The sequence below is a fragment of the Pieris rapae genome, chromosome 24 (assembly GCF_905147795.1).
Source record: "Pieris rapae chromosome 24, ilPieRapa1.1, whole genome shotgun sequence".
NCBI lineage: Eukaryota > Metazoa > Arthropoda > Insecta > Lepidoptera > Pieridae > Pieris > Pieris rapae.
This window is the reverse complement of record NC_059532.1, coordinates 4,255,460-4,281,756: the sequence shown is the minus strand read 5'-3', so window position 1 is coordinate 4,281,756 and position 26,297 is coordinate 4,255,460. Positions and strand designations below refer to the sequence as shown.

Here is a 26,297-nt window from a genome sequence, read left to right as displayed (position 1 = left end):
TGAAAATTGACGGTGTCAAACAAACTTTACTTTTTCTGTTAACAGCCAGTTTTTGTAGACTATTTTATTTAGAAAAATCTCTTCGCTGGTTCTTAGTTACAAGTAAGGAATATAAAATATCGTTGCATATTATATTTTTATAAATCCATCGTTGTTAATTTTATTCTTCCTATGTCCCTAAGGTATTTATGGTTTATCTATAGGTGGAGATTTGTAATTAGTAATGTCTTTATTTTATTGTAATCATAATTTTTAAAGTCAAAAATAACTTATTCATATAGGTAACACTTATGAACGTCAAAAAAAGAAATATACATTAAATGCTTCTTATTTTGCACTTACTGCCAGTTCTGAAATCAAGGGCGTAGAACGGAAGAGAAGACCTGGAAAATAATTTTCCACCACTCTTTTTAATCGCCATGTTTTTCTTATACAACGTTTGTAAGGAGCTGCAACCATTACACCATGTTACATATGACATCTTGAGTAATCAAGAATAATAAAATAAAAACAAAGATTTGTCCTCTAACAAGCATGGTGAAATAAGAGCACGCACTTACATACTTTCTTTGTAATCCTATATTTACTCGATGATAAAGCAGAATAGAAGGAAGGTTAAGAATACCTTATTTTCTAAGAACAATTGATTATAAATTAAAGATGATGTTTCCTTTAACAGAGGGGTAATCAGAATAACCAAGTTATATTGAATATTAATAAACGCCTTGTTCTGCTTGTCGTTGATATGACATCTGCTGCGCAGTTGCTATTAAATATTTTCAGGCGCTATGCACCAACACTTGAATTAAAAGTCTTTGAAACGTACCTACGGCTCGCTCATCTGCTACTCTTAAGGGCCCAGTGAACTCATATAACTTGATTACAAACAACGATGAAAATATTATGTTTTACAACAGTCTTTTTTTTTTACTTTTTTTTATAGAACCGGGGGCAAACGGGCAGGAGGCTCACCTGATGTTAAGTGATACCGCCGCCCATGGACACTCAATGCCAGAGGGCTCGCGAGTGCGTTGCCGACCTTTTAAGAATTGGTACGCTCTTACATGGGGAAATGCATTGCGCATACCCTTCCGCGGCGCGACTGCTTGGTAGAGAAAGGTTATGTGGGACTCGCCATTGTGCATACCCACTAAAACCCCAAGGTGCTACCAACAATCGCCTTATGCTGGATGCGGTAACAGCAGAGCCTTATCCGCTTCCCGACATGCGATGCGGCGGTTGCGTCCGCCTCTTCCCGTCCATTGTTGGTTTCTGAGGATGCATGATACAGCAAGCATCTTTCACAGACCGGCCCATACGCATTTACAACATTCTGCCAACTTACCATAACGTTAAATTTCTTTTGAAGTAGACCTATGTTTGTACACTGGCTGAGTTCTCAAGAGTTGCTATATTGTAAGTTATAAGATTTAGGGCCTGATTCACAATGTATGGATAAAGTAGCAAATAGCTATGCAACACATAAATTATCGAAAGATAAAAATTCCAAATAAGATACTTCGCGTTTCATAACGAATAGCGCTATCTGACAGTCGTGAAACACAAAAAAAATACTGTTTATCCTACCAATAAGTAATAAATAGCTTATTTGGAACTTATCCGGACATTGTAAAACAGATAGGCATATAATTTTTTAATGTTTTTTATGTACGATAATGGGTGTGGGTATTATTTTGGCGTTCTATCGAATTAGTAGTAACTGTTAAGGTAAAATAATATAGTGGAATAATAATAATAAGAGTCAAGTAGTAGTCAAGAGACACTTGTGTTGGGTTTGACTCGCTACTTCCCTTATCTAAACAAACTTTAACTAAATCTAAATTAACTTAATCTATGAATGCGTGTTTGTGTGTGTATGTGTGCGTGTGTGTGTATGTGTGCATGTGTGTGCTGTGTGTGATTAATATATAATTGTGGAATAAATAAATAAATTAATAGTTAAGGCAAGAACAATGTGTGTCGGTTCCGTTAGTTTTAAAATAGATAGATCAAATTTAATAAATAAAAAAAATGACTCCTCAGAACAATTTAATCCCTATTATCGATGTTACAGTGGGTGCAGTACTGGCACAGACGACCTGGATGGAGTCCGCGATAACAGTTCTTGTCACATGGATAACGTTTGCAGCAGGAACGAGACCTGAAGTTTCACCCAACGGTTTAAGCGCGTAAAATAAATATCTCCGAGTGACATACTTCTATTTTTATTCTTTTAATAAATAGATTTTTTGATGTGAAACATCTATAGCCGCACGTAAAACCGATTTCTGGCGTGGCGACGCATGCCGTGGCGACGCGTCGCCACGCTATATGATATACAGTCTAAATGCAGTAGTAAATTTTACATTAAAAATATTTAATGAAAATAATGTTTATTCAACAAATAGTCATCGTCATCTGGAAAAAAATCGTAATATTTTATTTTATCATTATGACATATTTAGTTTCTATCACAATCTGTTCTTTTCTGCATATTACATTTACAAAATAATGTCGATGTTTCACATCTGCCAGGCGTGCTGTGACGGCTCACATTTTTTTTATGTAATAGAAGGCTCATCTGATGTTACAGGATACCGCCCATTGTTCATTGCCAGAAGACGCGCGGGTGAGTCTTGAATGAACCTCACGGCCGAACCCAATAGTTAATCCACAATCTGAGATTGAAAGCAATCTGAGATCAGACCGTGACAGTCGATCGAACTCCTACCTGCTTCCCAGTAACTAAACCCTATGAAGAAACCCCAAAAAAAAAGCAAGTCATTAAGCTATGGAGCAGTAAAAAATTATACCTCGAGCGAGACCTGTGTAATGAGTTCTTGCAAACTGGCTGGTCTATCATCGTAACCAGCACATCTTTGTATTGGTACACGAGATAGAGAAAAGTCAGCACTACAGCCACCTGAAGCAAGATAAAAATAGATTAACAAATATTACAAAGAAATAAGATTTAGTTCCAACACACTAATACAAAATTAAGTTTATGAATAATCTAAATCGAAATTAATCTAATCTCATTTTGAAAGATTTTAGGTGAAATTTGATAGATGCTGAGTGTATGCCTTTTCAATAGCACATTGCAGTATTTTTGTTGTCTTTATTGTATGTAACCTTGTGCTGCTGAATAAAATTATTTATAATTCAGCAAGCATTCACAACAATTTAGTCACCTCATCACCTACCTGGCTATTAACAATAATCACAAAAATGCAGTTTTTTTTCTGTACACTAATTTTCGGTTATTAAGTAATACTCATTGCCTTTGCGTGCTCGTAATTATACACGACATTTAACAATTAAGTGATAACATCTTTCAGTTAAATGTGTAATTGATCTCAATCAAATGTTTAAATGTATTATATAGGACGTTGTAAATATTAGGACTTATTCTTTATATATATAAGCCTCTAACCTTATAGATAAGTATAAAAGTGATTCAAATAAATACTTGTTTATTAAACATAATATCCAAAAATGCCTATCGAAAAGTAATATACCAATTTTGATGCATTGACCTGGACTCGTAATCTAGAACTTCATTTCCATGTTTTCTAGTCATTAGTAGTAGTTTAGTAGTCAACAATTACAAACATACAAACGTATTCACGCACATTCTTAAAAGCGCAGATAAATCACTATATATTATAAAACAAAGTCGCTTTCTCTGTCCCTATGTCCCTCTGTATGCTTAAATCTTTGAAACTACGGAACGGATTTTCATACAGTTTTTTTAAATAGATAGAGTGATTCAAGAGAAAGGTTTATAATATGTATAATAACATCCATTAAATAGTGGAAAAGTACTGTTATTTTTGAGGTTTGTAATGTGATGTCGTAAATATTTTTTTCCGTCCATTCATTCCGTCACTTATTCCACGTCAATCAATTCGAACCTGTAGGCATCCCTACTCATCGGCAAAGAAGACAGAGGGTGTAGGCCGAGAGAAAAAGCCGGCGTAAAAAACTCTCGGTACTCTTTTATACACACCATATATACATTTTAGAAAGAGCGCTTCCACGGATGTGAAAGATAATTCGTGTTCCGAACTTTATGCCTTACTTTATCAATAGCTTCAATAAAGTCTAAATGGGTTGAATGTAAGTTTTATTTTTATAAACTTTATCACTAGAAACAATCCAACAGTTCGTCCGAATTGATATTCACCATGGAGAATATTTAGAAGACTTTGGAGTAATATTTTTTATTTTATTTTAATACCGGCAGTGTCTTCAGTTTCGTCAACGGACTTCAAGGCAGAATACGAAATTCCACCCATATAGCCTCGACGTCCGTCGTTCTAAAACTGAGCGTATACCAAGGTTGTTTTTGTGTATACCACCTCTATCTGGACTACGTCAGTAGTATTTCCGAATCAATTCTACTTAGGGTCCTTCAAGAAAAGAGCGTACCAATTCTTAATAGCATTTCGCAATCATCTATTGTCTCTCACTATCATTTAACATCAGATATTCTCCTTCCCGTTTGCACGTTGTTCTATTAAATAACTGCTTTTCATGTTAAGCCTTACTCTTTTTTTGAAGTATTATACATTTACAGATATCGAATGGCACCTACCACTATGTTCACTTGGCGAGCTGTTATGAAATCAATGGTGGCACTTATCAAGGAATCCATCTTGTTCACCAGCTCTTTATACACAAAATTTTGCGAGGAAACAACATTACACGGATTAAAGCATACTGTAACAAAGAATTTTAATATTATAGAAAGGTAACTTTATAAAGAAGAAATCATTAACAAACTTGAAGTGAACTGTCACATTTAAACGTAGTTTATAAATAATGATGTAGGTAAATTATTTTTTTTCAAACGCGGCTTTCACAGTCTATTTTTTCCTGGTTTTTATAGAACAGGCTCGCCTGATGTTATGTGATACCGCCGACCATGGACACCCTCAATGCCAGAGGGCTCACGAGTGCGTTGCCTGCCTTTTAAGAATCGGTACGCACTTTTCATGAAGGATACTAAGTCGAATCAGTTCGGAATAGCTTCAATGGTTCCACATGCTGGCAGGCCTGAAAAACCGAGTTGATTTGAAAGCTTCTGATCTAAATGTAAAGGTTTATCATAGAAGGATTTACAGGAGTTTTTCAAATTTACCTGCAACGGTATCATCATCAGATATCGATACAAAACACGTACCACCTCGACACCTGTCATTCCACAACAGAGCGGTTTAAAGGTAGTTTTTGCCGTGCACAACGACTATGTCGAACCAGCTACCCTAGCTAACAAAAGATTACTATTCTTCAAACCCCAGCAACGCACTCACGAGCCTTTTGGCATTGTGTCCATGGGCGAGACCATGGCATGCCCGTTTTCGTCCTATAAAATAATACACGAAAGCCATATATATATGAATCAAATCACTGCTTTGTCACACCCTGAAACGCATTACTACAAAATATTTCCAGCTGAGCATATAAATAACTTCTGGCCAGTCAGTGGTTGAACTGACCAGAATCCCTTTAGGTTCATAACATAATGATGCACAGTTTGTCTCGTATGTCAAAATCCGACACGTTTTTGACATACGGGATTCTTACAAAGTCAAAATCATTTATTCCTATTGGTTACGTACACTTATGAATTAAAAATTAAATATACATATTAAAATTTACAGTTTGCTTTATTTATATATATATAAATAATATATTTTTTTAACTAGCTTATCCCTTTGTTTCCTTTTGACGTGTTTCTTTATTTTTTTTCTCGCGTTTAGATTCCCTACCGTTTACTTGAAGCTGGCATAAAGTTATAACTATTGCCATTAAAGCAAAAGATTTTTTTCCATTAACTGCCAGTTCTCAAATCACGGGCGTAGAACGGAAGAGAAGGACTGTAAATCTACTCTCCGCCACTCTTTTTAATTACGAAGGTTTTTTTAACAAAATTTTTGTAAGCTGCAACCAAAAATAGGAGCACGCACTTACATTCTCGTGGGAACAATACACGAATACATAGTCGAAATAACTAACATCACCGCATATGTAGCACCCGTTCAAGAGTATAACGCACAACGTAAAGCCTAAATCAGATGGTCAGATGGTAATTATTTCAGATTACTTTGGTTCATATTAATTTGTATGGCCTTCACTGGCGCGATCTATTGCGCTATCAGCCAACTAGCGAGGTACAATTCGGAACCAGTTGTGGTCTCACTGCAGCGGGATTACCGAAGCTGGTCTTTTACATTTCCAGCTGTGACGGCTTGCTTCTTGGAGCGAAGGGACCAGGAGAAAATGAAGGCAGTAATACAACGGTAACTTGATTTATAGCGTCGTCAAAGCTGTCATACATGACATGGCATCAAAACTGTCTAGTTGTCAAATGAGAATGCGAATTGTCAAAATACTTGTTTTTATTCTTGTACTTTTGTATACTAATAAACGACAAAAACTGCCCCTGAATTTAACATCATAGCGAGTCAGTCTAGATTTAGAGAAACAAATCTGTTATTTTTACATTTGTTAATGCAGAAAATACACAATAGACAAAAGAGTCTCATCAAATTGTGCACTCTTCTAAAGTAAAAATACTAGAATATACAACTTGAACATAGTTATCGATTTCCAAACCACCTGGACCTTTACGATTTCGAATTTAGGTGTTGGTGTGCGTAACCGTAAAAATTCTCTCATCATTTTTCTCAATCGCGCCAAAAGAAGTATAACTTCAAAAATCTCAAAGGCCGGCAGTGCCCACTAAAATGGATGCATAGGCTGCGATGATTGCTCTTCAATTTATGAATTGTATGAAACAAATTCTAAATAACTCTAGAAACAATATTAAAAAAATAAAATAAAAATATGAAAAGCTTAAACTTTTTCATTCTTCAGATTCTGGAACGTAACAGAAGATAACCCAGAAAAATTCCAATATTACCAGGAGTTTATGGAACTGATAACCGATATATCATTCCGCGAGAACTTGCAGAACTTCTGGAAGTACCAGAACGATGCCAGCTTGATGGGAATCGATCTTCTGCAATTGGCGATTGACGTTCATCCAGATTTCGCCCTCAATGTCACTTTATCTCATCACGTTGAGGTTTGAAACGGAGAAACTAACCTAACCTAACCTAACCATAGGCCTCGTGCGCCTAAACATTTTTTAGTTAATATTTTGGAAACAAATATAACCCTTAATCAAGAATAACTTTGCATTGTTATGGTAGAAAAATTTGCAACCCGGCCATTGATGCTCTCATCGGCCAGAAATCTGGAGATCCCATTTTTTTTTTTATAGAACTGGGGGCAAACGGGCAGAAGTCTCACCTGATGTTAAGTGATACCGCCGCCCATGGACACTCGATGCTGTTGCATAATTTCTTCGAGAGAAGCTCTTTATGGTTCTCTTATCTCAGTAAATATAATTTAAAGGTACAATGGATTCCAGTTATGACTGAAGAGGGTCTCTGCATGACATTCAATTCAGAGTACGCGCAGTTCCAACAGACCTCCGATGTGAGGAGACGCCAAAAGCTGATGATGTGTCATTATCATAGCGAATTCTGCTTCGTTCGGATCGATGCTTCGACCCAGGGTGTCAGGGTAATATTATTCACAAAAAATAATACACTATCCTTACAGTAATAAACCAATACGATTATGTCAAAAATGTAATATCTTATCTTATATCTTTAAATGAGCAAATCTTGCATATATATATATATATAATTGAAATCTCGGAATCGCCTCCAACGATTTTCATGAAATTTAATATACGTGGGTTTTCGGAGGCGATAAATCGATTTAGCTAGGAATAATTTCTAGAAAATGTCATTTTTATTTGTGTTTTATCAACTTAAACATAGAATTGCTCGTTTAAAGATGTCAGTCAAATAAAAACTTAAATATGAATATAATTATCTTTATTCGACAATTATATTCATATTTCATCATTTTATTAGTATGTAATTCGTACTTAAATAAAATTTCCAAAAAACACGATTTATAAAAAAAAATCACGAGCTAAGCTCGGTCATCCAGGTCCTAATACATAATATGCACAATATGCATAATGCACGATACTGTTAACGCACTCTGTGAACATAAAAAGATGTCGAAAATGTCTACAGCATTCAGAAAGCGAAACGTCTTTAATGGCTATCTGGACTGACTTCTGAAGACTGTTTCTTCTTTAAGACGGCCTTGGTATCGCAAAGAATATCTGCCTTCACCGTCGCACATTTTTAACTCGTTTTGTTTTCATGACTTCTCTAAGCGTCCAAAAGTTCTTCCATGCTTTTGCTATTTATGCGATTTATATTATTGTCGCATGGATATTGTCTGGCCGAAGCTGATTCAGCTACGTATTTTATAATAGTATTATTTCCTTTCTAGAATTGGTCATACTTAAACATACTTTTAACAATTGACTTAATTAATATTACTAAAAATTGGTGCTCTCCCACGAAAATTGTTTTCTTAACTTCGTTGCAGAAACAAAATAGTATTACGTAAGTCGATTTACTGCACTTTATCCCCCCCAATAAAATTTAAATACTTAAATACAATCATATAAAACCCTCATTATAAGTATATTACAATATATATACAGTCAAAATATATTATAACGACACCGTCTATTCATATTTGGTTGTAAAAACCGATAGTCGTTACAGACGTTGTTATTAAGTACCTAATATATACTTAGTTACTTATGATTGAATGTGTGATCAATATACTCATGTATAAAATATATGAAAATTATAATAAAAAAACATTACTCTTCTTCTTCTTATTCGGTACGCTCTTGACAGAGCTGTCAGCATCGCTATGTGGTAGAAGGCGCAGATGTGATGCGCTTCACATCATCATTTACATATGTATGTTTTTCAGTACTTTATCCATTCGCCATACGACATCGCGACAGCTATATCCAACCCGACAGGGGAAATATATCCAGGGGATGAACTAAACACGGATTTCAAGGTATTTATTTTATTTATGTGTACACCACATCATATATATATTTATTAAGGAGACTAAAAGGTCAGATATTTTTAATCCGTTATTTGCAAAGTCTAGTTTTTTAGAGTTATATGGTTTTTATCACATCAGATGGTGGAGATTGTAGCTGCCGATAGAATAAAGAGTTTGCGGCCTGAACAAAGGCGATGCAAGTATCCGGATGAGTGGCTTGCTGATTCTATTAAGGTAAATAAAACTTTTTTTAACATGTAATGTGCCTACACTAAATAACCCTCTCTGTTAAAAAAAATAACAGATCTTTAAAAAAAAACGAGTGTTATGACCACAAGACTGAAGTGAAACTTCTTTCGCTCCATCTGTATATGTGTGTGTGTCAGTGGCGAAGGGTGAAATTTTGGCAAAGGGAAGCCGGTCCAAAAAAATGTTGAACAGCACTCTATATGAATTAAAGCCATAATAATAAACAAAATCCACAGTATTTAACCAAATCTGCGATTAAATTACCTTACAGAATCAGTCACAGTTTAAATAACACAAATATTAAAATATAACAAACGAAATTATCACGCACCAGTGGTATAGGAACATATGTCACATACTAAAAATAATCTATTTTCAACCAAACGAAATGGAACGCGAAAATATGCCAAAATAAAAAGAATATGACTTGCGAAGGATTTCATTATAACGCTAATTCTTTTTAATTTTGTCGTGTTTTCATTCTCCCGTGCCGTGGTTCAATAACAATAATTTCTTTGTCTCTTTCTAATAGAGGAGAGGAGAGAACTGCAAGCCGGTCGCGATCAGCCTTATCTTTCTTTAAATTTTACGTACAGTTAGCGAGCATTAGAAAGAGATGGTTTGACACGCTCTGTCTCTTTTCGCCTCATAGTAAAACGTTGGCCGAGATAAGCTGTAATTCGTCGAGTTACCTTTAATGTAATTTAGGTACGAAAAATTGACGCGCTGATTAATTTACGACTATAAAATGAAATGTGATACTTAGGGTATTGCTAAGAATTACTATTGCTATTGTAAATCGCGCAGGCATTTAATTAATAATACTTTGTTAATGAAATAGAATGTAAATACTTTTGTATGAATATGGAACTGATTTTTGAAAGGTAACCCGGTGGGAATCGGCTTGTATGGACTCTTCGCCACTGGTGTGTGTACAATATACATATATATTAATTTTCTACAAATATTTAAATTTATTTCATGTTTTTATTGGTAAAATTATATTTTTGCATAGATCTTTTTTATTATTCATTATTAGATACATCAGTAATTGCTGTGGTTGATTGTAAAACCGACACAATAGGCTTATGGTAAAGAAATAAGATACATGTATTTCCTTATTAAAATTAGATAGATATCTAGAAAAAACTGCATCGATTGTTGTTCCATGTCTTGTAGTTGGCTCATTACGGTTATTATTCATTTGTAGTTATAAAATTTGGCTATGAGATGAAGAGATAAAGAAAATGTGCGCGCGCACTGCTGTCTCTTGCTTATATCCCCCACACAACTTCCGTTCGCCTTGCCCGATCACACTTTTCGTAACGCTTACGTCAGCTTACTCCCCAAGTCAAGCGTGCGTAAAGAAGTTTCACTTCAAAAAGAAAAAGAAATGTAAAATCTATAGTTGCAATATTTAACTGTCAAGAGATACAATTAACTCTCTGATTTAACTACTTTACTGACATAACTACATAATGATATCTGCTGCATTGTTTTTATAACACCATGCTTCCTTACTTTATAAAAATCGTTTTTTTCATTCCAATTCTTCACATATCAGATTAATGTATACAAAATATTGTAAAAACTATTTAAAAGAGTAATTATGGAGGTGCCTATTCTATATATGAATCTAACGTTTGGGGCAACTAGAGTAATTAAAAAAAATAACTTGTAATTTAGATTTTCAAAAATGCTCTTTCATAGGCCTTATTGAAATAAATGATTTAACTATGAAGTAATGCATAGTAAAATTTGCACAAGAACTTCTATGTTGAACCAGCTACCTTTCCGAACCAATTCGACTTGGGGTACTTCAAAAAAAGAGCATATGAGTTCTTAGAAGGCAAAACCCGGTAAGGCGGTGTCACTTAACATCAGATGAGCATGCTGACCTTTTGTAATGTTTTTTTTTTAATTTTTCGATAATCGCCTATTAATGCTGTATAGATAATGTTAATGCATATACCAAACGGCGCGAACGATTTCCATACTCTATAGTCTATACTTTATAAACTGTGGTATTTAACAGGCTTATAGTTTTGGCCTGTGTCAAATGCACTGCAGAACTAAGATGGCGATAATGTTCTGTGGCTGTCGACCATATTTTCATACTAAAGGGGGTGAGAATATTTTTTTTTATATTTAAATTACTAGTACTAAAACTAGGTAAGATTATCTTTTTTTATATAATAGGGGGGCAAACGAGCCTGCGAGTAGCCCAAAAAGGCAGTCATCGCAGCGCATAGACACCCATTTTTAGTGGGTGCGTTGCCGGGGTTTAAGGGAGGAGTACGCTCGAATTTTGAATTGTTGGAGGTCTTATCTCTCAGGGAAGAACCCCGCCAGTTGTCGATTCGACAGTTCGCTAGTTCGCAAAAGAAAATGCCTAAAAATGCAAACAAATCTTTCTGTGTTAACTTTATAGTAAAGAGAAAATAAGAATAAATAAACATTTTTTATATTTTTTTATTTCACTATTGACAAAACTCTATGGCACGCTAGACAATCAACTTTTATTTTTTACACCTGTCAACACTGACAATTTTGTAACGTAGCTGTCAAAACGTGAATTCAAAATAGAAAAGTGATAATGTTTTGAAATTCAAATGCGTTGATAATATATAAAAGATGGCGACGTCTGCGATTCGGACGGCATGGCGTGCATCGGGCGAAACGTGGAGATTCTTGTCAATCTCCCAAAGAACCTCGCCAAGTGCACCTGTATACCTCAGTGTGCCGAGCTCAATTACTACTCTCATACAAAGAAGATCCTTGTTCGGTAAGTCACCATAATAATGAGCCAGAATTACATCCATCTATCAAAATGCAGACCAGGACCTTGGGCAGACTGGACAGGTTTTTGATTTATTACAATATTTTCATTCTGATCACGGAACAGATATAGAAATCTGAGTCCTAGAACTAAAAGGTTGTAGTGCCATTGGAAAATGAGCAAGCGTGACTAAGAGGCGGAAATCATTTCTTGATGTTAGGCGTTAAGAGTTGTCTATGTGTAGATCATAGTTAGGATAACGCGTCTGAGTTTTCTAGATGTTCGTGGTACGTGTCTACATTTCTGTACGTATTTTTTAATCCTTTAAATTTATTGAAGTGAAACTTCTTTAGAATCGTTGTGATTTCAAACCGGATGCAACGGAAAAGCGACAGTAAAAAGAGACAGAAACATTAATTCATATGATTTAACGTGGGAGAAAATGAGATAGATAAACTTCTATAGAATCGTCGTGATTTCAAACCGGATGCAGCGGTAAAGAGAGACAGAAACATCAATTCATAAGATTTAACGTGGGAGAAAATGAGAGAGGAGGCATTATACAGCCTCTCTTTACTGCCGCTTTTTCATTTGATCGAATTTCAAACTTTCGCTGTTTTAGTTTTTGCCAAATTAAAGATTTATATTAAACTTATAAATTAAAATGTATCATTAAAATATACTGTTTTTAAAGAACACACACATTTAGATAGTGGAAAATGATTAATTTATATTTGATTAATTATAAAAACTTTGTTTTTGAAGGTTTCACTTCTACCATGTGTGAATTGCACATTATATGTTTTTTATTAAATATATATACGTACGTATATTTATATATAAGTACGTATATTTATTTTCACTATCAATCCTTTCTTCAAAACTTAAAGTAAGATTCAGAAACGATGCTTGGCGCTACGTCTAATGCCCGTATGTCAAATATATACACAGAGTCACTCAAATATGATTTACATATGTCAAACATGGATTTGACATACGACAGACACTAGTACTTCGCGCTAGATCTCGACTTTAAATCTTACTTTGGATTAATAAGATTTTTTCTAATCAAACATGAACGAGACGGATGAAGAGCCGGATGCTGTTGTAAAGTTTACGCTGATGCCGCCAAAGTTTCGTCTTCACAGAGATGTCATCTTTAGCCTGGATGATCTGTTTGGTGCGTTTTTCACGCTTTGAATGTTGTGCACACGCCTTATTATCGTAAAAAGCTTAAAACTGCTAGTCTGTGTTATGTGGAAGCCGATACTATTCTCTATTAATTCGTACCTACCGTTGGACGGTACAGTGAATAGTCGATGAATTGACACCTTTTAAACTCAAATAATTAAGAAGTATATGTCGAGTTATTTGTGTCTATGACGTTGAAAAATGGCACAGTTGTGGTCTATGGTTTTCCATATTATGGTTCATGTTCAATTTTAGTTTTTAAAATGTATTCTATTATTCAGACAAAATATGTTATACATATTCATATATAACTTATGTGAATTATTGAAATTATGCGTATGCGTATGTATGATGCAAATAGTAATACTGCCCGACGCTAGTGCGCAAAAATGCCGCAGTTCTGTTTAACTATTTTTTGTTAAATTAGGGCCTGTTTCACAATGTCCGGATAAGTTCCAAATAAGCTATTTGTTACTTATTGGTATGATAAATAGTATTTTTGCGTTTCACGACTGTCAGATAGCGCTATACGTCATGAAATTCGAAGTAACTTATTTGGAACTTTTATCATTATATAAATTAACACAAATTATTATCAACACATAATAATTTATGTGTTGCATAGCTATTTGGCACTTTATCCATACATTGTGAAACAGGCCCTAAGACTAACATCATATGTGACGTATATAAAATCTTTTTAATTTTAATACCTTCATAATGCACGAATTAAAGAAATTGAAACTCGGTTTAACGTAATATTATGTGAATGCGAATTACTGGCTCTCTCTAAAAGGTAAGTCTCGTACGTCAAAAATGATATTTCAAAAGGCTAAAATCCAAAAGAGGCATTTGTATTCATTCCCAATTTGATGATTTTTCCACAGTTCAAAAAAAAAAATACGAGTCAAGATTGTATTGTTAAATTTTGCTCAAATTTCCTTTTAGCATCCCTCGGAGGAACCACGGCTCTCTTCGTCGGTGCCAGTGTTTTGACAGTTGTTGAAACCATTCTTTTTATCATTCGATACACAATATCGTACATTATCGATAAACGTCATCAGAAGACTATAGCTTTTAAACATTAGCACATATAAGACAGGAAATAAATACTGCACATTGTTTGTTAGCTAAATATATTACACAACTTAGTCAAAATATGTAGTTTTTAAAAACTTAAGCAATTAATTTTCGAAGGCACATTTTAGAAATTAAGACATTTCACCATGATAGTACGAGGTGAGTGCTTCTTATATAAAATAATAATATTTTAAGGTAATACAAGAAATAAAGTAGTCAAAAGTGTGCAATAAAATCTGTATGTAGACTTTGTAATATCATTTCGTTCACATTTTCAGAAAACTGACAATATATTTGACAATTGACAACTGTAACTTCTTATGTCAATAGACCCCGCCTTTGATTCGATTTAATTAATTTCGATTTTCGATAATGTTACGAAAGTAGTATTACTTACGAAATTAATTTATAATAAATAACTGAACTATCGAACGAAAATATGATTTTAACGACGTTAACTATTTTTTATAACAGCATATATTACGCAATAACATTCTTATTAACATTTTTTATATATTTACATTCAGTTTTGCCGTTTGGTTTGGATGTTGGAATATTAGGTGTTGCGGCGTATTTTTATACAAAATTACCAAAGCCAGAATCAAATAATGTTAGTAGTATATTTGGGCCCGAAGCTGGGTCGAAGGAGAGTGAGAAACATCCTGACCGAGTTGTTAAATGCATTGCTCATAGAGGAGCTGGATTGGACGCTCCAGAGAATACAATGCAGGCTTTTAAATACGTAAGTAACAATATTCCGTTAATATGATAAAAACAGTGAGTTTATTTTTCCTACATTAATTATATATTATACTTTTTTAAACACTATAAAAAATAATAGTATTTCATTTCAGTAAACATGTGTTATTATTTACTATATCTTCAAAAAGTATGAAGGCCATATTATAGTAGTAAACAAACTTAAACATACAATTATTATTATACATTAAATATTTAGTGAAATATTATTTTTAATTAATTGCTAATATCAACCTCGACTCTTATAGTAACAATCAAGGATACTAGATCATATATTTATATAAAAGTTAGAATAATTTCACATATTAATTAAATGTAAATGTGTATATATAAAGCTAATGATATTAAACATCTGTCATAACAACATTGCAGGGACTGATTAGTCCATTAATATAACCCATAGTCGTAACAGCCTATTGAGAACATAATACTTCAGCTGGGACCTTTGGTTTTGTACAGTATAACAAGTATATTGTTCTAATCATTGTCTTGTAAACAGTTATGAATGTATTTCATAAAAAAATATTATTAATTAGTATTCCCCTGACCCAGGCACAGTTTATACAGTTTATTTAACTTAAAATTTTGTTAAAATTGTCTATTTTGGGTTTCAGTGTGTTGCTATGGAGTGCAATTTTGTAGAGATGGATGTGAGATCATCTCGTGATGGTCAGCTGGTGCTCCTTCATGATCAGGGTCTGGAACGGCTCACTGGAACTGACATTGCCGATGTAAGGATCATGGACTGGGATAGCATTAAGAATATCAATGTTGGTGCAACACATCCTAATAGGTAACCTTTACATTTTAGTTAATAAAAAACTAGTCATATCTATATCAATTAACATGTTGAATCTGAAAATCCAGTATTGGCCTAGTGGCTTTTGTGTGAGATGCAAGCCTGAGGTTGGGAATTCAATTCTAAGCTGTGCACTGATACTTATGCACAGTGGAGGTAAACATTTATATATAGTTTGATGTTTTTATTGTCACCTCTATCAATTACTATGAATGCAAAAGAGAATTTTAATGGAACCTCGTTAAATGCTTAAGACAGTGATCAGGAATATTGCTTATTTAATAGTATTGCATATCTCTGAAGCTTATTTGCTTATAAATCACATAATTCTTATAATAAAAGTAATAAAAGGTATACATCCAAGGTATGGGGTGTTAAAGCTGTTAAAAAGTGTTTTCTTTACATTTTTATATTTAAAAATTCAATCTATCTAATCTAATGAAGCTGTGTATTATTGTAAACTTAAAATTATTTAAACGTCAGATAAATTTAAAATTATGTTTAAATAATTTTAAGTTTACAATAAAACGTAGCTTTTAGCTATAGTTTTATTTAAATGTGTAAAAGTTATAATAAAAGACAATACTATATTAAAATGTGTTAGTAGCCAAATTCCTCTGACGGACTGATGTTTATTATTTTTTTATGTAGATTTAAGAATGTAGATGACAGTTAAAGTTAAAAATAAAACATTCAATGTGACAGAACGCTAAGATAGTCTGTAGTTTAAAAAATTTCAGATTTGTGTACTTACAAGTAGAATAATGTTTTCTTTTCAGGCAACACTACAAAGATGTCACTCTTTGTTTGCTAGATGATGCCATAGATTATCTCTTAGCCAATAAAGTCAGGATGATAATTGACGTCAAGGGTGAAGACAAGCAGGTGAGGCTTCATTTAGTATTTATAACAAGGGTTATTTAACAAAAATAAAATCTATACTTATATACTAATATTATAAAGAGGAAAGATTTGTATGTTTGTAAGTTGTTATCAATTGGCCCTAAAAGTACCAGACCGAATTAAAAATTATTTTATAATTTGAATATAGGAAAATAGAAATAAAGGGTATATTAATTGCAAAAATAAAATAAGGATCCCTATTTAAACTACAATAATATTACCCAAGGTGTAAAAAACTACCTATAAAATATTTTTCAATAGAAAACTATTGATGATAAAAAAAAAATAAAAAATGAATGTCAGGCCGTGTGACAGGCGGATAATATGAGATAATTGCAAATACAAGAAGTTTTCAAAAAAATATTTTCGATTTGTAATGATTAAAGGCCTTTTATGTTGAACAGTTACTGCTTGAATGACAATTGACATATATTAACATTCAATAGACAATATTTTTAATTCACATCATTCAATTTGCAAAAAATTAAATTTCCACCCAAAACGTGGAATAATGAAGTATAACCTAATGAAGTATTCCTGAACGGACTTAGGGTTTTAATTAAGGAGCGTTCTTATTCTTAAAAGGCCGGGAACGCACAAAATATGGTCCGGATGGATGGATCGTATGAATTGAATATGAATATATACAATATATATATATGAATTGGGGCGGGGGGGCTTCCACTAGTAAAACGTTACGATTCGAGGCCGGTATTGAATTATGAGTAATTTTTAATATTATTTTCGACTTTCCGATACTTTACCCCACATAAATGGCAAGTTTTAGGTTTGATAAGTCACTGGGTGGGAACGAAAGGGGGGGGGGGGGGTTTGAATCTCCAAAAATTGTGTGACGTAATTGGCGCTTCTCTTACTTAAATATTGTTTACAGGTAATAAATGGTATTGTTCGTGTGTTCTCGTCCAATCCAATATTGCATGAATACGCGGTGGTGACCACATTCAACCCTTTCATACTATATCAGGTGAGTTTTTTTAATAAATATAGTCTTTAGCTACTAAGATACTAATATTATAGATAAAGTATATATGTTTGTAACAAATAATCTAAATAATGAATAATTCTACTATTAGGATGTAACATAGCTTTGTTATTAAACTTTTTTTTTTATTTTTTTCTTTACAAAATATGAACACAGTATGTTACATTAGAACCTCTGTGGTTTGTATTAATGTAAACATAGCGATCTTGTTTATGAGCGCGGCAAATGCATATAAAAGTAGTTTTTTTTAAATTTACAGTTATGTTGGTTAGTGTTAGGCTATCTATTATCTGATCCTTGGGTAGAATGCCTAGCGAACCCCGAGGGCCTATCTTAAGGGCGTGTGATGGACTGAGGTGTTTTTTAGTGGGTGGGGTCTCGCTACCCCTCTGAATAGCAGAGGGTTTTGAGTGTAGACCCAACCCCACAGTCCCCGCGTCAAATTCGATATTCTTGATGCGGGCCTGAATTAGTGCATTTCCACCTTATTAAAAAAAATCTATTATCTGATTGTGTAGACGTTTATTTGCCGCGAAAATACCGCAACGATCTGTCGACATCGTTTTTTGTCATCTCGAAAAAAGTTAAAACATTTATACATAAAGATTAGAAAACATTTTTTTTATTTTTTCTGTTATTGGCAGTATGTTGCATAATTTCCAAATTTATCTTCAATATCAATGTTTATCTATCAATTTTTAACCGGAACCAAAATCCTTCCACCAAAACATTTTTCTTGAGGTAATTCCATATTAAATCCATCCCATAAAAAAAATATTTCTGGGACCTTGATTTTTTTACGTTTTTGAACTTCCACGCATGTGTGGTAATAAAAAAGGCGATTTAATTTTAGATACGAAAAAAAGATCCCAATATTGTTGGAGCCATTAGCTATCGTCCATACTGCTTCAGTGCTTTGAACTATGATGCCGAGAACGGACCCACAAATCCTCGGTAAGTCAGTTTTTTGAGGGATTTTTAACGATGAAACGTCACGAATGTGTGCAGCGTTTTTGGAGAAAAGAGAGAGAGCGATTGAAAGAGAGAGTTAGAAAGGAAGATCGAGAATAAATACACGCTATAGGTTGATGTATTCGTTTAGTAGTTACATTATAGAAGAATTTCTTCTTATGTTAAACAATACCACCGCCCATGGACACTCTTAATACCAGAGTGCTTGCGATTGCGTTTTCGGCCTTTTAAACAAACCTTACTCACTTTGATGATTATTTGATGATCATAGGCTATATCTTAAAGTAAATTATAATTCTTTTTCGTGGTGGTCGTTTCTTTCAAATAAGAAGAAAAGAGAGTACGAATTCAGCCACGCCAGCAACGCACCCGCGTTCCACATGGCAATGTGTGGGTGGGTATAACGTAACATCAGATGAGCCTCCAGCCCCTATGCCGCCTGTTATATATGAACCATGTGAATTAGAGTGCGGGTACCCGCATTCCCTGTGTTATTTTCGAAAGGTCCTTCAAGAAAAGAGCGTACCAATTCTTAAAAGGCCGGCAGCGCACTCGCGAACCCTCTGGCATTGAGTGTCCATGGGCGGCGGTATCACTTAACATCAGGTGAGTCTCTTGCCCGTTTGCCCCCTGTTCTATATAAAAAAAACATTTGTGCAATTCACACATGGTAGAAGTGAAACCTTCAAAAATAAATATAAATTAATGATTTTCCACTATCTAAATGTGTGTGTTCTTTAAAAACAGTATATTTTAATTATACATTTTAATTTATAAGTTTAATATAAATTTTTAATTTGGGAAAAACTAAAACATCGAAAGTTTGAAATTCGATCAAATGAAAAAGCGGCAGTAAAGAGAGGCTGTATAATGCCTGCTATCTCATTTTCTCCCACGTTAAATCATATGAATTAATGTTTCTGTCTCTTTTTACTGTCGCTTTTTCGTTGCATCCGGTTTGAAATCACAACGATTCTAAAGAAGTTTCACTTAAAAAAAAACTTCTGCTCTTCTCTCTTTAAGCTTTAACCTCTACTTTAAGATGGTAATATAGATTCTAAAAGAAGGTGAGGTCTTGAAGTTGGATGCTTTTCTAGATTCGCTGGTCGGTTGGCAATGCAAGTATTCGTTCGCTTGTTGGACGTGATTCACTCGGCACTGTGGCGATGGACAGCACGTTGGTGTTCAGTTAGCGCAGTTCTTCTTCACAAGGATATCGTCAGTCCGTGAGTGATATTTAGAATATATGTATATAAAATCATTATTTTATATTTAATTTATTTTTGAATTATTTATATAAGCTCTCCGGTTTTCTCCCGATGTTTTCCGTTCGAGCGAATGTTAAATGGGCATGACAGAGTCTTTTTTGCTGCCGGAGATCGAATCTACGACCCCAGGAGTGAGAAGTCCGATAAAACTACTAAAGCACCAGCATAATATATATATACACTAAGGTTTTTGTTATATTACATAGTAGTAAGCTATTCAAGGGAAAGGAGAAGAAGCTTATGTGAATTATCATAATATATAATGTTAGAATTTTATCAAATAATAAACAAATATACAACTGTACCTGACATTTGTTGTATCTTTTGGAGTTAACAGATAATTGTGACTGTCAATTAATTAGACAAATGATTTGCGACTGTAATTAAAGATCTAAGGTTTCCTATCTCTTAAGTTGGACCAGAATGCTCACGGTGTGCCAATTTAATTTAAAATCGGTTAAGTAGTTTAGGAGTTAATCGCGGACAAACATCGTGACAGGAGATTTATATTTATTAAGATTATTAATTACTTAAGATGTCATGTAATACATGGTGTGATGTTTGCATCTCCTTACAAACGTTGTATACAATAAAAAAAACTTGGTGAATAAAAAGAGTAGTGGAGAGTTTATGGCTTGTTCTTCTCTTCTGTTCAACGCCCTTGATTTGAGAACTGACAGTAAATGTTAAATAAGAAGCATTTAAATGTATATATATATGTACATCTTAATATATATATTTCTTGTGTGCGTGTGTATGTGACTGAACTCCTCCTAAACGACTGGACCGATTTAGACGAAATTTTTTGTGTGTGTTCAAGAGGATCTGGGAATGGTTTAGATTCACAATTTTGTCCGCTGGACAATGTTTTTTTAATTAATTTTCAATTTATTAGTTGTTGTTGATTTTGGAATGTTTTACATTGGATCCGACAGACGGCGCTACCATCGCAGTGTCAAATTTTAAATAATATTCTAATTTTAATTTTAGTCTGTCCCGAGATTTAAAAAAAGTTTTGTTATCATTGTGTTATATCGTGTGTGACCATGTGCTGGATCGTTAGATATTGTCATAACATTTGAATAATAATTTTCATCAAAATGGCTTATTAAAAATTGAAATTTTGAAATTAAAGACGTGTAGACAGGACAACGTCTGTCGGATCCGCTAGTATATATATAAATAAATAAAATAAATAAATATTTGTCCTGATCTGATCTAAATCGCTTGGTATTTTCAATCCAAATAAAATGATTATTAGTGAATTTTGAAGAGGTTTTTTAGCCGTGAAGTGGAGTACTGGCGCGGTCTGGGCATTCGCGTGGCAGGGTGGTGCGTCAATAGGCCAGTCGAGAAGTTGTACTGGCGGGCTGTTCTAAGGGCGCCCTATTTAGCCAACACCCTGATGGGGGAGCCAGAGGTAATTTGCTGTTTTGCTGGTTATCAGTTTGTACTTGTGTGTGTATGGTCACAAATTTCTCGGAAACTCAATTAAAAGTTGTTAAGTTTTTGTGTTATGAGTAACGCACTATTGAACACATTTCGGTATATTGTTGACAAATATTTAATTTTTTTTTTAAATTTAATTTTTCTGGTGTGGCGACGCATGTCGCATATGATGATATATATGTACAGTCTATATGCAGTATATGCTGTATTTATTATATATTTTGATAATGTTATGTCCAATACTTTCGTAACATGCTTCAGTTATCAACGACCAATTGTCACAGTAATACCGTCAGAGGCAATCGAATAACTATGACAGAAAAAAAAGTCACTGATTAAACGAATTTAGTATGTATTTGAAATAAATTCGTAAATTTTCGTATTTAAAGAAAATCAATGTTTATTCAATAAATTGTCATCGTTATCTGGAAAAAATAGTAATATTTTATTTTATCATTATGACGTAGTTCCTATCACAATCTGTTCTTTTCTGCATATTACAAAATAATGTAAGGCGTAAAAACGGCTCACAGTTTTTTATGTTCATGTGTCATCAAGAATTATTTTCTCGCTTAATATATTTTTTGCTATAGCAACACTGACTTTCAGTGACAGATGACAGTTGACAGTTGACCATTTGATTTTACAGATTGAAAAGAAAGTTATGCACCAAGATGAGTATTCGGATCCGGAGCGTCCAATTCGTTCCATGGAGCTGGAGAAAAAATTATCTTCCGGTCAGAATTAATATAATAATATTATAATTATTATTACGTAACTTCTAGTTTCAGATGTGCTTCGAAGACTGTTTATATCTCTTAAAGTACCCTTTTGAGTGCTCTTTCGTCTCCTCTCCTGTTTATGCTGTAAAGAGTTTACTGGTGAAGTTTAAATTCTTTAATAATAAACGGGTACCTAAATTTGGTCGATTTTTGATACTTTAAGTAATTTTTTTTAAATGTATTTTTGACAAGTCATTTACAGGGGACGAGTAAATAAGCAACCAAGTGTCTTACTTACGATACCAACAGAACTGTATGTAGAATAACTAATTTTTGATAAAAATTTGTCGACACGAACTGTCATTTATATACAAAAGTTTTTGACTTTCTACATACACTACTGTTAAGGCATCTTGACTAATCCCCTGATTCGTTGAGTCAGCGTCTAGATCGTATGTGTCAAGTGTCAATTGTCACTGACTAGTGACACTTTACAAATGACGCATTACACGTGGTATCTGATACTTTTAAATTGACAATTTTATTATTACTATTACTGATTTTTTAACATAAATAACAATTTAAACTTTACCAGTTTCCATCAATAAGCGTTTCTCGTAAGCGTTAAGTAACTTAGTTATTTACGATGTACCCAAAGCTATATTTAAATAGTATTATTTACCAAATATATTTTGTTTCTCCAGAGTAAAGAATGAAAATTTGAAGAAACTGAATTGTGGGGTTAGATTTTTTTATTTTTTTAGTTTTAGACATGTAGTTACCATAGATTTTTGTAATGATTTGACACTTGTAGTCGATAGAATTGTCAATGACAACGATATGAATTTTTGACAGTTGACATTGTCTGTGAACAAAAGCTAGAACAATGTGGGGCGTGAGACAAAAACTATTTGAGATTTGGGTGACCCTACTCAAGTATTTATTATAACTATGTATTAATTCTAATACATATTATTATAAAAAGGAGTGTGTACTTATGTAGGTACATGCGTTAGAAGTTATACTTCTTTGGCGTATGGAAAAAATATCTAAAGTAGTGATTAACGATAAATATTAAAATTAATCAAAAATATTTTATTTAAATAAATAAATTATTAGTAAATACTATCACCGTCGTATATGAAATTGATTTAAAACACCAAAATAATATTTATTTATTCACACTGTTTAATTGTACTGTTACGAAACACGTGTTTTAAATATAAAAGTACTGGAATATACAACTTGAACATAGTTATCAATTTTCATACCACCTAGAACTAACTTCATGCTGTAGGTGTCGGTGTGCGCGCGCTATGTAAAAATTCACTCTCATCATTTTTCTCCATCACGCCAAAAGAAGTATAACTTAAAAACTTTATTTCCACAGCAATGGTAGGAGGTTTACTGTTGTAAAAACATATTGACGACATTAAAAGTGTTTTAATCTCGCGCCCCTTTAGTACTAATTTGATTTTCTTAAACTGAATTCTTTTTCAATTACCTAAAAGTTGTTAATGTTAACGAACTGAAACGTTTAACATGGTAAGGGTTCGTAAATCTGTAGTGGTTCGAAAGAATTATTGTAAAAAGTGGGTAGTATTCAGACTACCCGCATTCCTCATGTGCAATTTTTTTTAACTTTTTAGTATTTAATTATTTTTACACTCCAGTATTTTAGTTTATTTATTTTAAAGAGTTTTTTATACTTTGTTTTTTTCTTTCAGTATTCTACGTCCTGTTTGTTATAAGTGTTATTCGATTTATTGTAATTTATTTGAAATATATTGATTTCCAATATGATTAAGTGTTTTATTTCTAATTTTTAATCAGATGTCTTCTGACAAGTACTACTTTTGAAAAAGCTCAAATTGGTTAAGTTAGCTCAGCCCCCTCTTCACTCAAAGGCCGTCAACGCACCCACTAAAATGTCCATGGGCTACGATGACTGCCCTTTTTGCGACCCTACGGCTCGTTTGCCTGACAGTTATATATTTCTCATATAATTAGTCTATCTTAACAGTTATTACTGATACATAAGAGATGGTACTAAAAAAGTTCTAAACCGAAAAAGGAACAAATTTTACCCAATTCATTGCAATAAAAATTAAAATGCTACGTATTTTTTGTTTTACCTACAGGTAAATTTAAATAAATATTTCAAAATCACGACTAAAATAAAATACATTTAAGTTGGAACATAGGACCATAATGGTATCACTAATCACAAATACCACGTCATTAAATTTGAGCCTGGCATCCCTACTCATCGGCAAAATAAATAAATATATCGACTTTACTTTAATTACATGATTTTATTGTCTGGCATCACTGCTACTTATAATTGGTAAATACCCAACCTTATAGTGACCATCTTATATATAAAATTCTTGTGTCACGGGGTTAGTAACCGAACTCCTCCAAACGGCTCGACCGATTCTCATGAAATTTTGTGTGCGTATTGGGTAGGTCTGAGAATCGAACAACATCTATTTTTCATACCCCTAAATGTTAAGGGTGAGTCCACCCCTAAATTTTTTTATTTATTTTTTAGACAAAATTTTTCGTTTTTATTTTTTTACGATACACCATACAAAAATACATGCAACCCTAAATTTTCACCCCTCTACAATCATCCCTTATGTTTTTTTTGTTAATTATAAACTTTAATTTTTTGGCACAAAAACATGGCAAAACAACGTTTGCCGGGTCAGCTAGTATCAATATAAAAATTTTAACTTCTTTAGACGCATGAGGGAAAAATTTAAAGAATCACGAAGATGTGCATCGTTTTTTTGTCGAAGTAAAGGAAGATCGGGAATTCTTTTAGAAGTTACATAGAACTTTAAATGGCAATTCTGCTGCATGCAACATGCAGTGATTCATGATCATCAATTACACAAGTCTGCAAAAAAAAAAAAAATAAGAGCTGTTTTGGTTTTTATGTTGAATTCTTACGTTTTTGGCTATGCTGAATTCGAAAATAACTTTCATTTTGTTCTAGAACGTCACGTTTTTTTACAATGTAGGTTCTATGTTAAACAAGTTATTATCGTAAAATAAAACATAAAAAATTAAAAAATTAATTTATAATTGCGTAACAAAACTATTTTTTATTTAAAATACATTAATTAATAAGCACTTAATACATTTTTTTCCCAGTGAGACTCCTTTTGGTACATTTTCGCTTGTGGGAAGCATCTGGAAGGTCTCTGAAGCGTCCAACAGTAGTCTGCCATCATTGAGACGCTCCATCTTCCCTGGTATCTTTTTTCCATCTCCTAATATCTTGGTGAAATCGTTCACCTTGCTCTTCACTCACGTCTCCTAAATTTTCTGGAAAGTAGTCGAGGTGGGAATGAAGAAAATGTACTTTTAAACTCCTTAAGCAACCTAAGGCTTGAAATGCTTTTAACATTCTTTTGACGATTTGTTTGTAGATTGGGTCTTTGTAATTGCCTTAAAAGTAAATTCCTGCTTTTAAGCCTTGATCCAAGCAACTCAGCAGCGTTTTTAGGAAGATTCAAGTCTCTTATCAAATCATTTAGCTCGCCCTGGGAAAACAATTTCGGACTGTTGTCATCTTCAAATTCAAAACTTGATTGGTCATCGGGCTTAGGTACAGCACCATCTTCGTCAGAACTTGGAATCTCTTCCAAGGTAGCAGGGACCTTGGGAACTGGTATTTCGGTCCCATGAGGGATGGGACGAGTAGCTGATTGCAGATTGGGGTAGGAAATTGACGGCTTCCATTTTGAATTATACCATATACATTACACGAACAAAAGTAACAATCATCACTATGGTTCTTTTGCTCGGCCCATACCATAGGAATCGCATATCGGAAAGCTTTTTTCTTGCCCTTAAACCAATTTCGAAGGTCTTCAACACATCGTTTGCAGACTTTATGAGGTGCCCAAGCTTTATCCTGATCTCCAAGTTTTAAGTCAAAATACGCAAAGTATACTTTTTTTACAAAGTCCGTAATATTCACTTGTTGCTTTAATATCATATATTCGCCACAAATGTAACAGAAACTATCAGACGAATTCACACACTTCCGCACAGACGACATTGCAATATATTGATCTAAGATCTATAAAACAATGACGAGTAAACACGTAATTGTACCGCGCCATACTGGACACTGTCG

The 26,297-nt window shown here is 33.5% G+C and overlaps 1 protein-coding gene and 1 long non-coding RNA gene across 5 annotated transcripts; one reads left to right on the top strand and one right to left on the bottom strand.

The window, feature by feature from the left end:
• Positions 1–1,985: 1,985 nt before the first annotated feature.
• On the bottom strand, positions 1,986–4,777 carry LOC123690380. Its single transcript, XR_006751051.1, has 3 exons — positions 4,598–4,777; positions 2,814–2,923; positions 1,986–2,161 (listed from the first exon to the last, which is right to left on the bottom strand). It is a non-coding gene; the product is annotated as an uncharacterized LOC123690380 (long non-coding RNA).
• A 1,387-nt stretch (positions 4,778–6,164) lies between these two features.
• LOC110996062 (glycerophosphodiester phosphodiesterase 1) lies at positions 6,165–23,193 on the top strand. 4 transcript variants are annotated; one of them, XM_022263580.2, is made up of 16 exons: positions 6,165–6,305; positions 6,883–7,093; positions 7,426–7,596; positions 8,887–8,979; positions 9,109–9,204; positions 11,255–11,345; positions 11,854–12,004; positions 14,797–15,011; positions 15,643–15,821; positions 16,607–16,712; positions 17,623–17,715; positions 18,587–18,687; positions 19,803–19,931; positions 21,258–21,393; positions 22,072–22,159; positions 22,849–23,193. In XM_022263580.2, exons 7-16 carry the CDS (start codon positions 11,854–11,856, stop codon positions 22,851–22,853), a joined length of 1,203 nt encoding a protein of 400 aa, XP_022119272.2. In that variant the 5' UTR covers positions 6,165–6,305; positions 6,883–7,093; positions 7,426–7,596; positions 8,887–8,979; positions 9,109–9,204; positions 11,255–11,345; the 3' UTR covers positions 22,854–23,193. The 4 variants fall into 4 exon arrangements, with proteins under 4 accessions (XP_022119272.2, XP_045489660.1, XP_022119264.2 ...); XM_045633704.1 differs by having other exon boundaries at positions 6,166–6,305; positions 22,072–23,193; XM_022263572.2 differs by lacking the exons at positions 6,165–6,305; positions 6,883–7,093; positions 7,426–7,596; ... (1 more) ...; positions 9,109–9,204; positions 11,255–11,345 and having other exon boundaries at positions 11,795–12,004; positions 22,072–23,193.
• Positions 23,194–26,297: the final 3,104 nt, after the last annotated feature.

Bases quoted from the DNA above. Each gene is read 5' to 3' on its own strand.
- LOC110996062 (XM_045633704.1), top strand. From the start codon at position 11,854: ATGGCGACGTCTGCGATTCGGACGGCATGGCGTGCATCGGGCGAAACG. The intron at 16,713-17,622 runs GTGAGGCTTCAT...TATTGTTTACAG, and splicing joins TCAAGGGTGAAGACAAGCAG to GTAATAAATGGTATTGTTCG. The intron at 21,394-22,071 runs GTAATTTGCTGT...TTGATTTTACAG, and splicing joins CCCTGATGGGGGAGCCAGAG to ATTGAAAAGAAAGTTATGCA.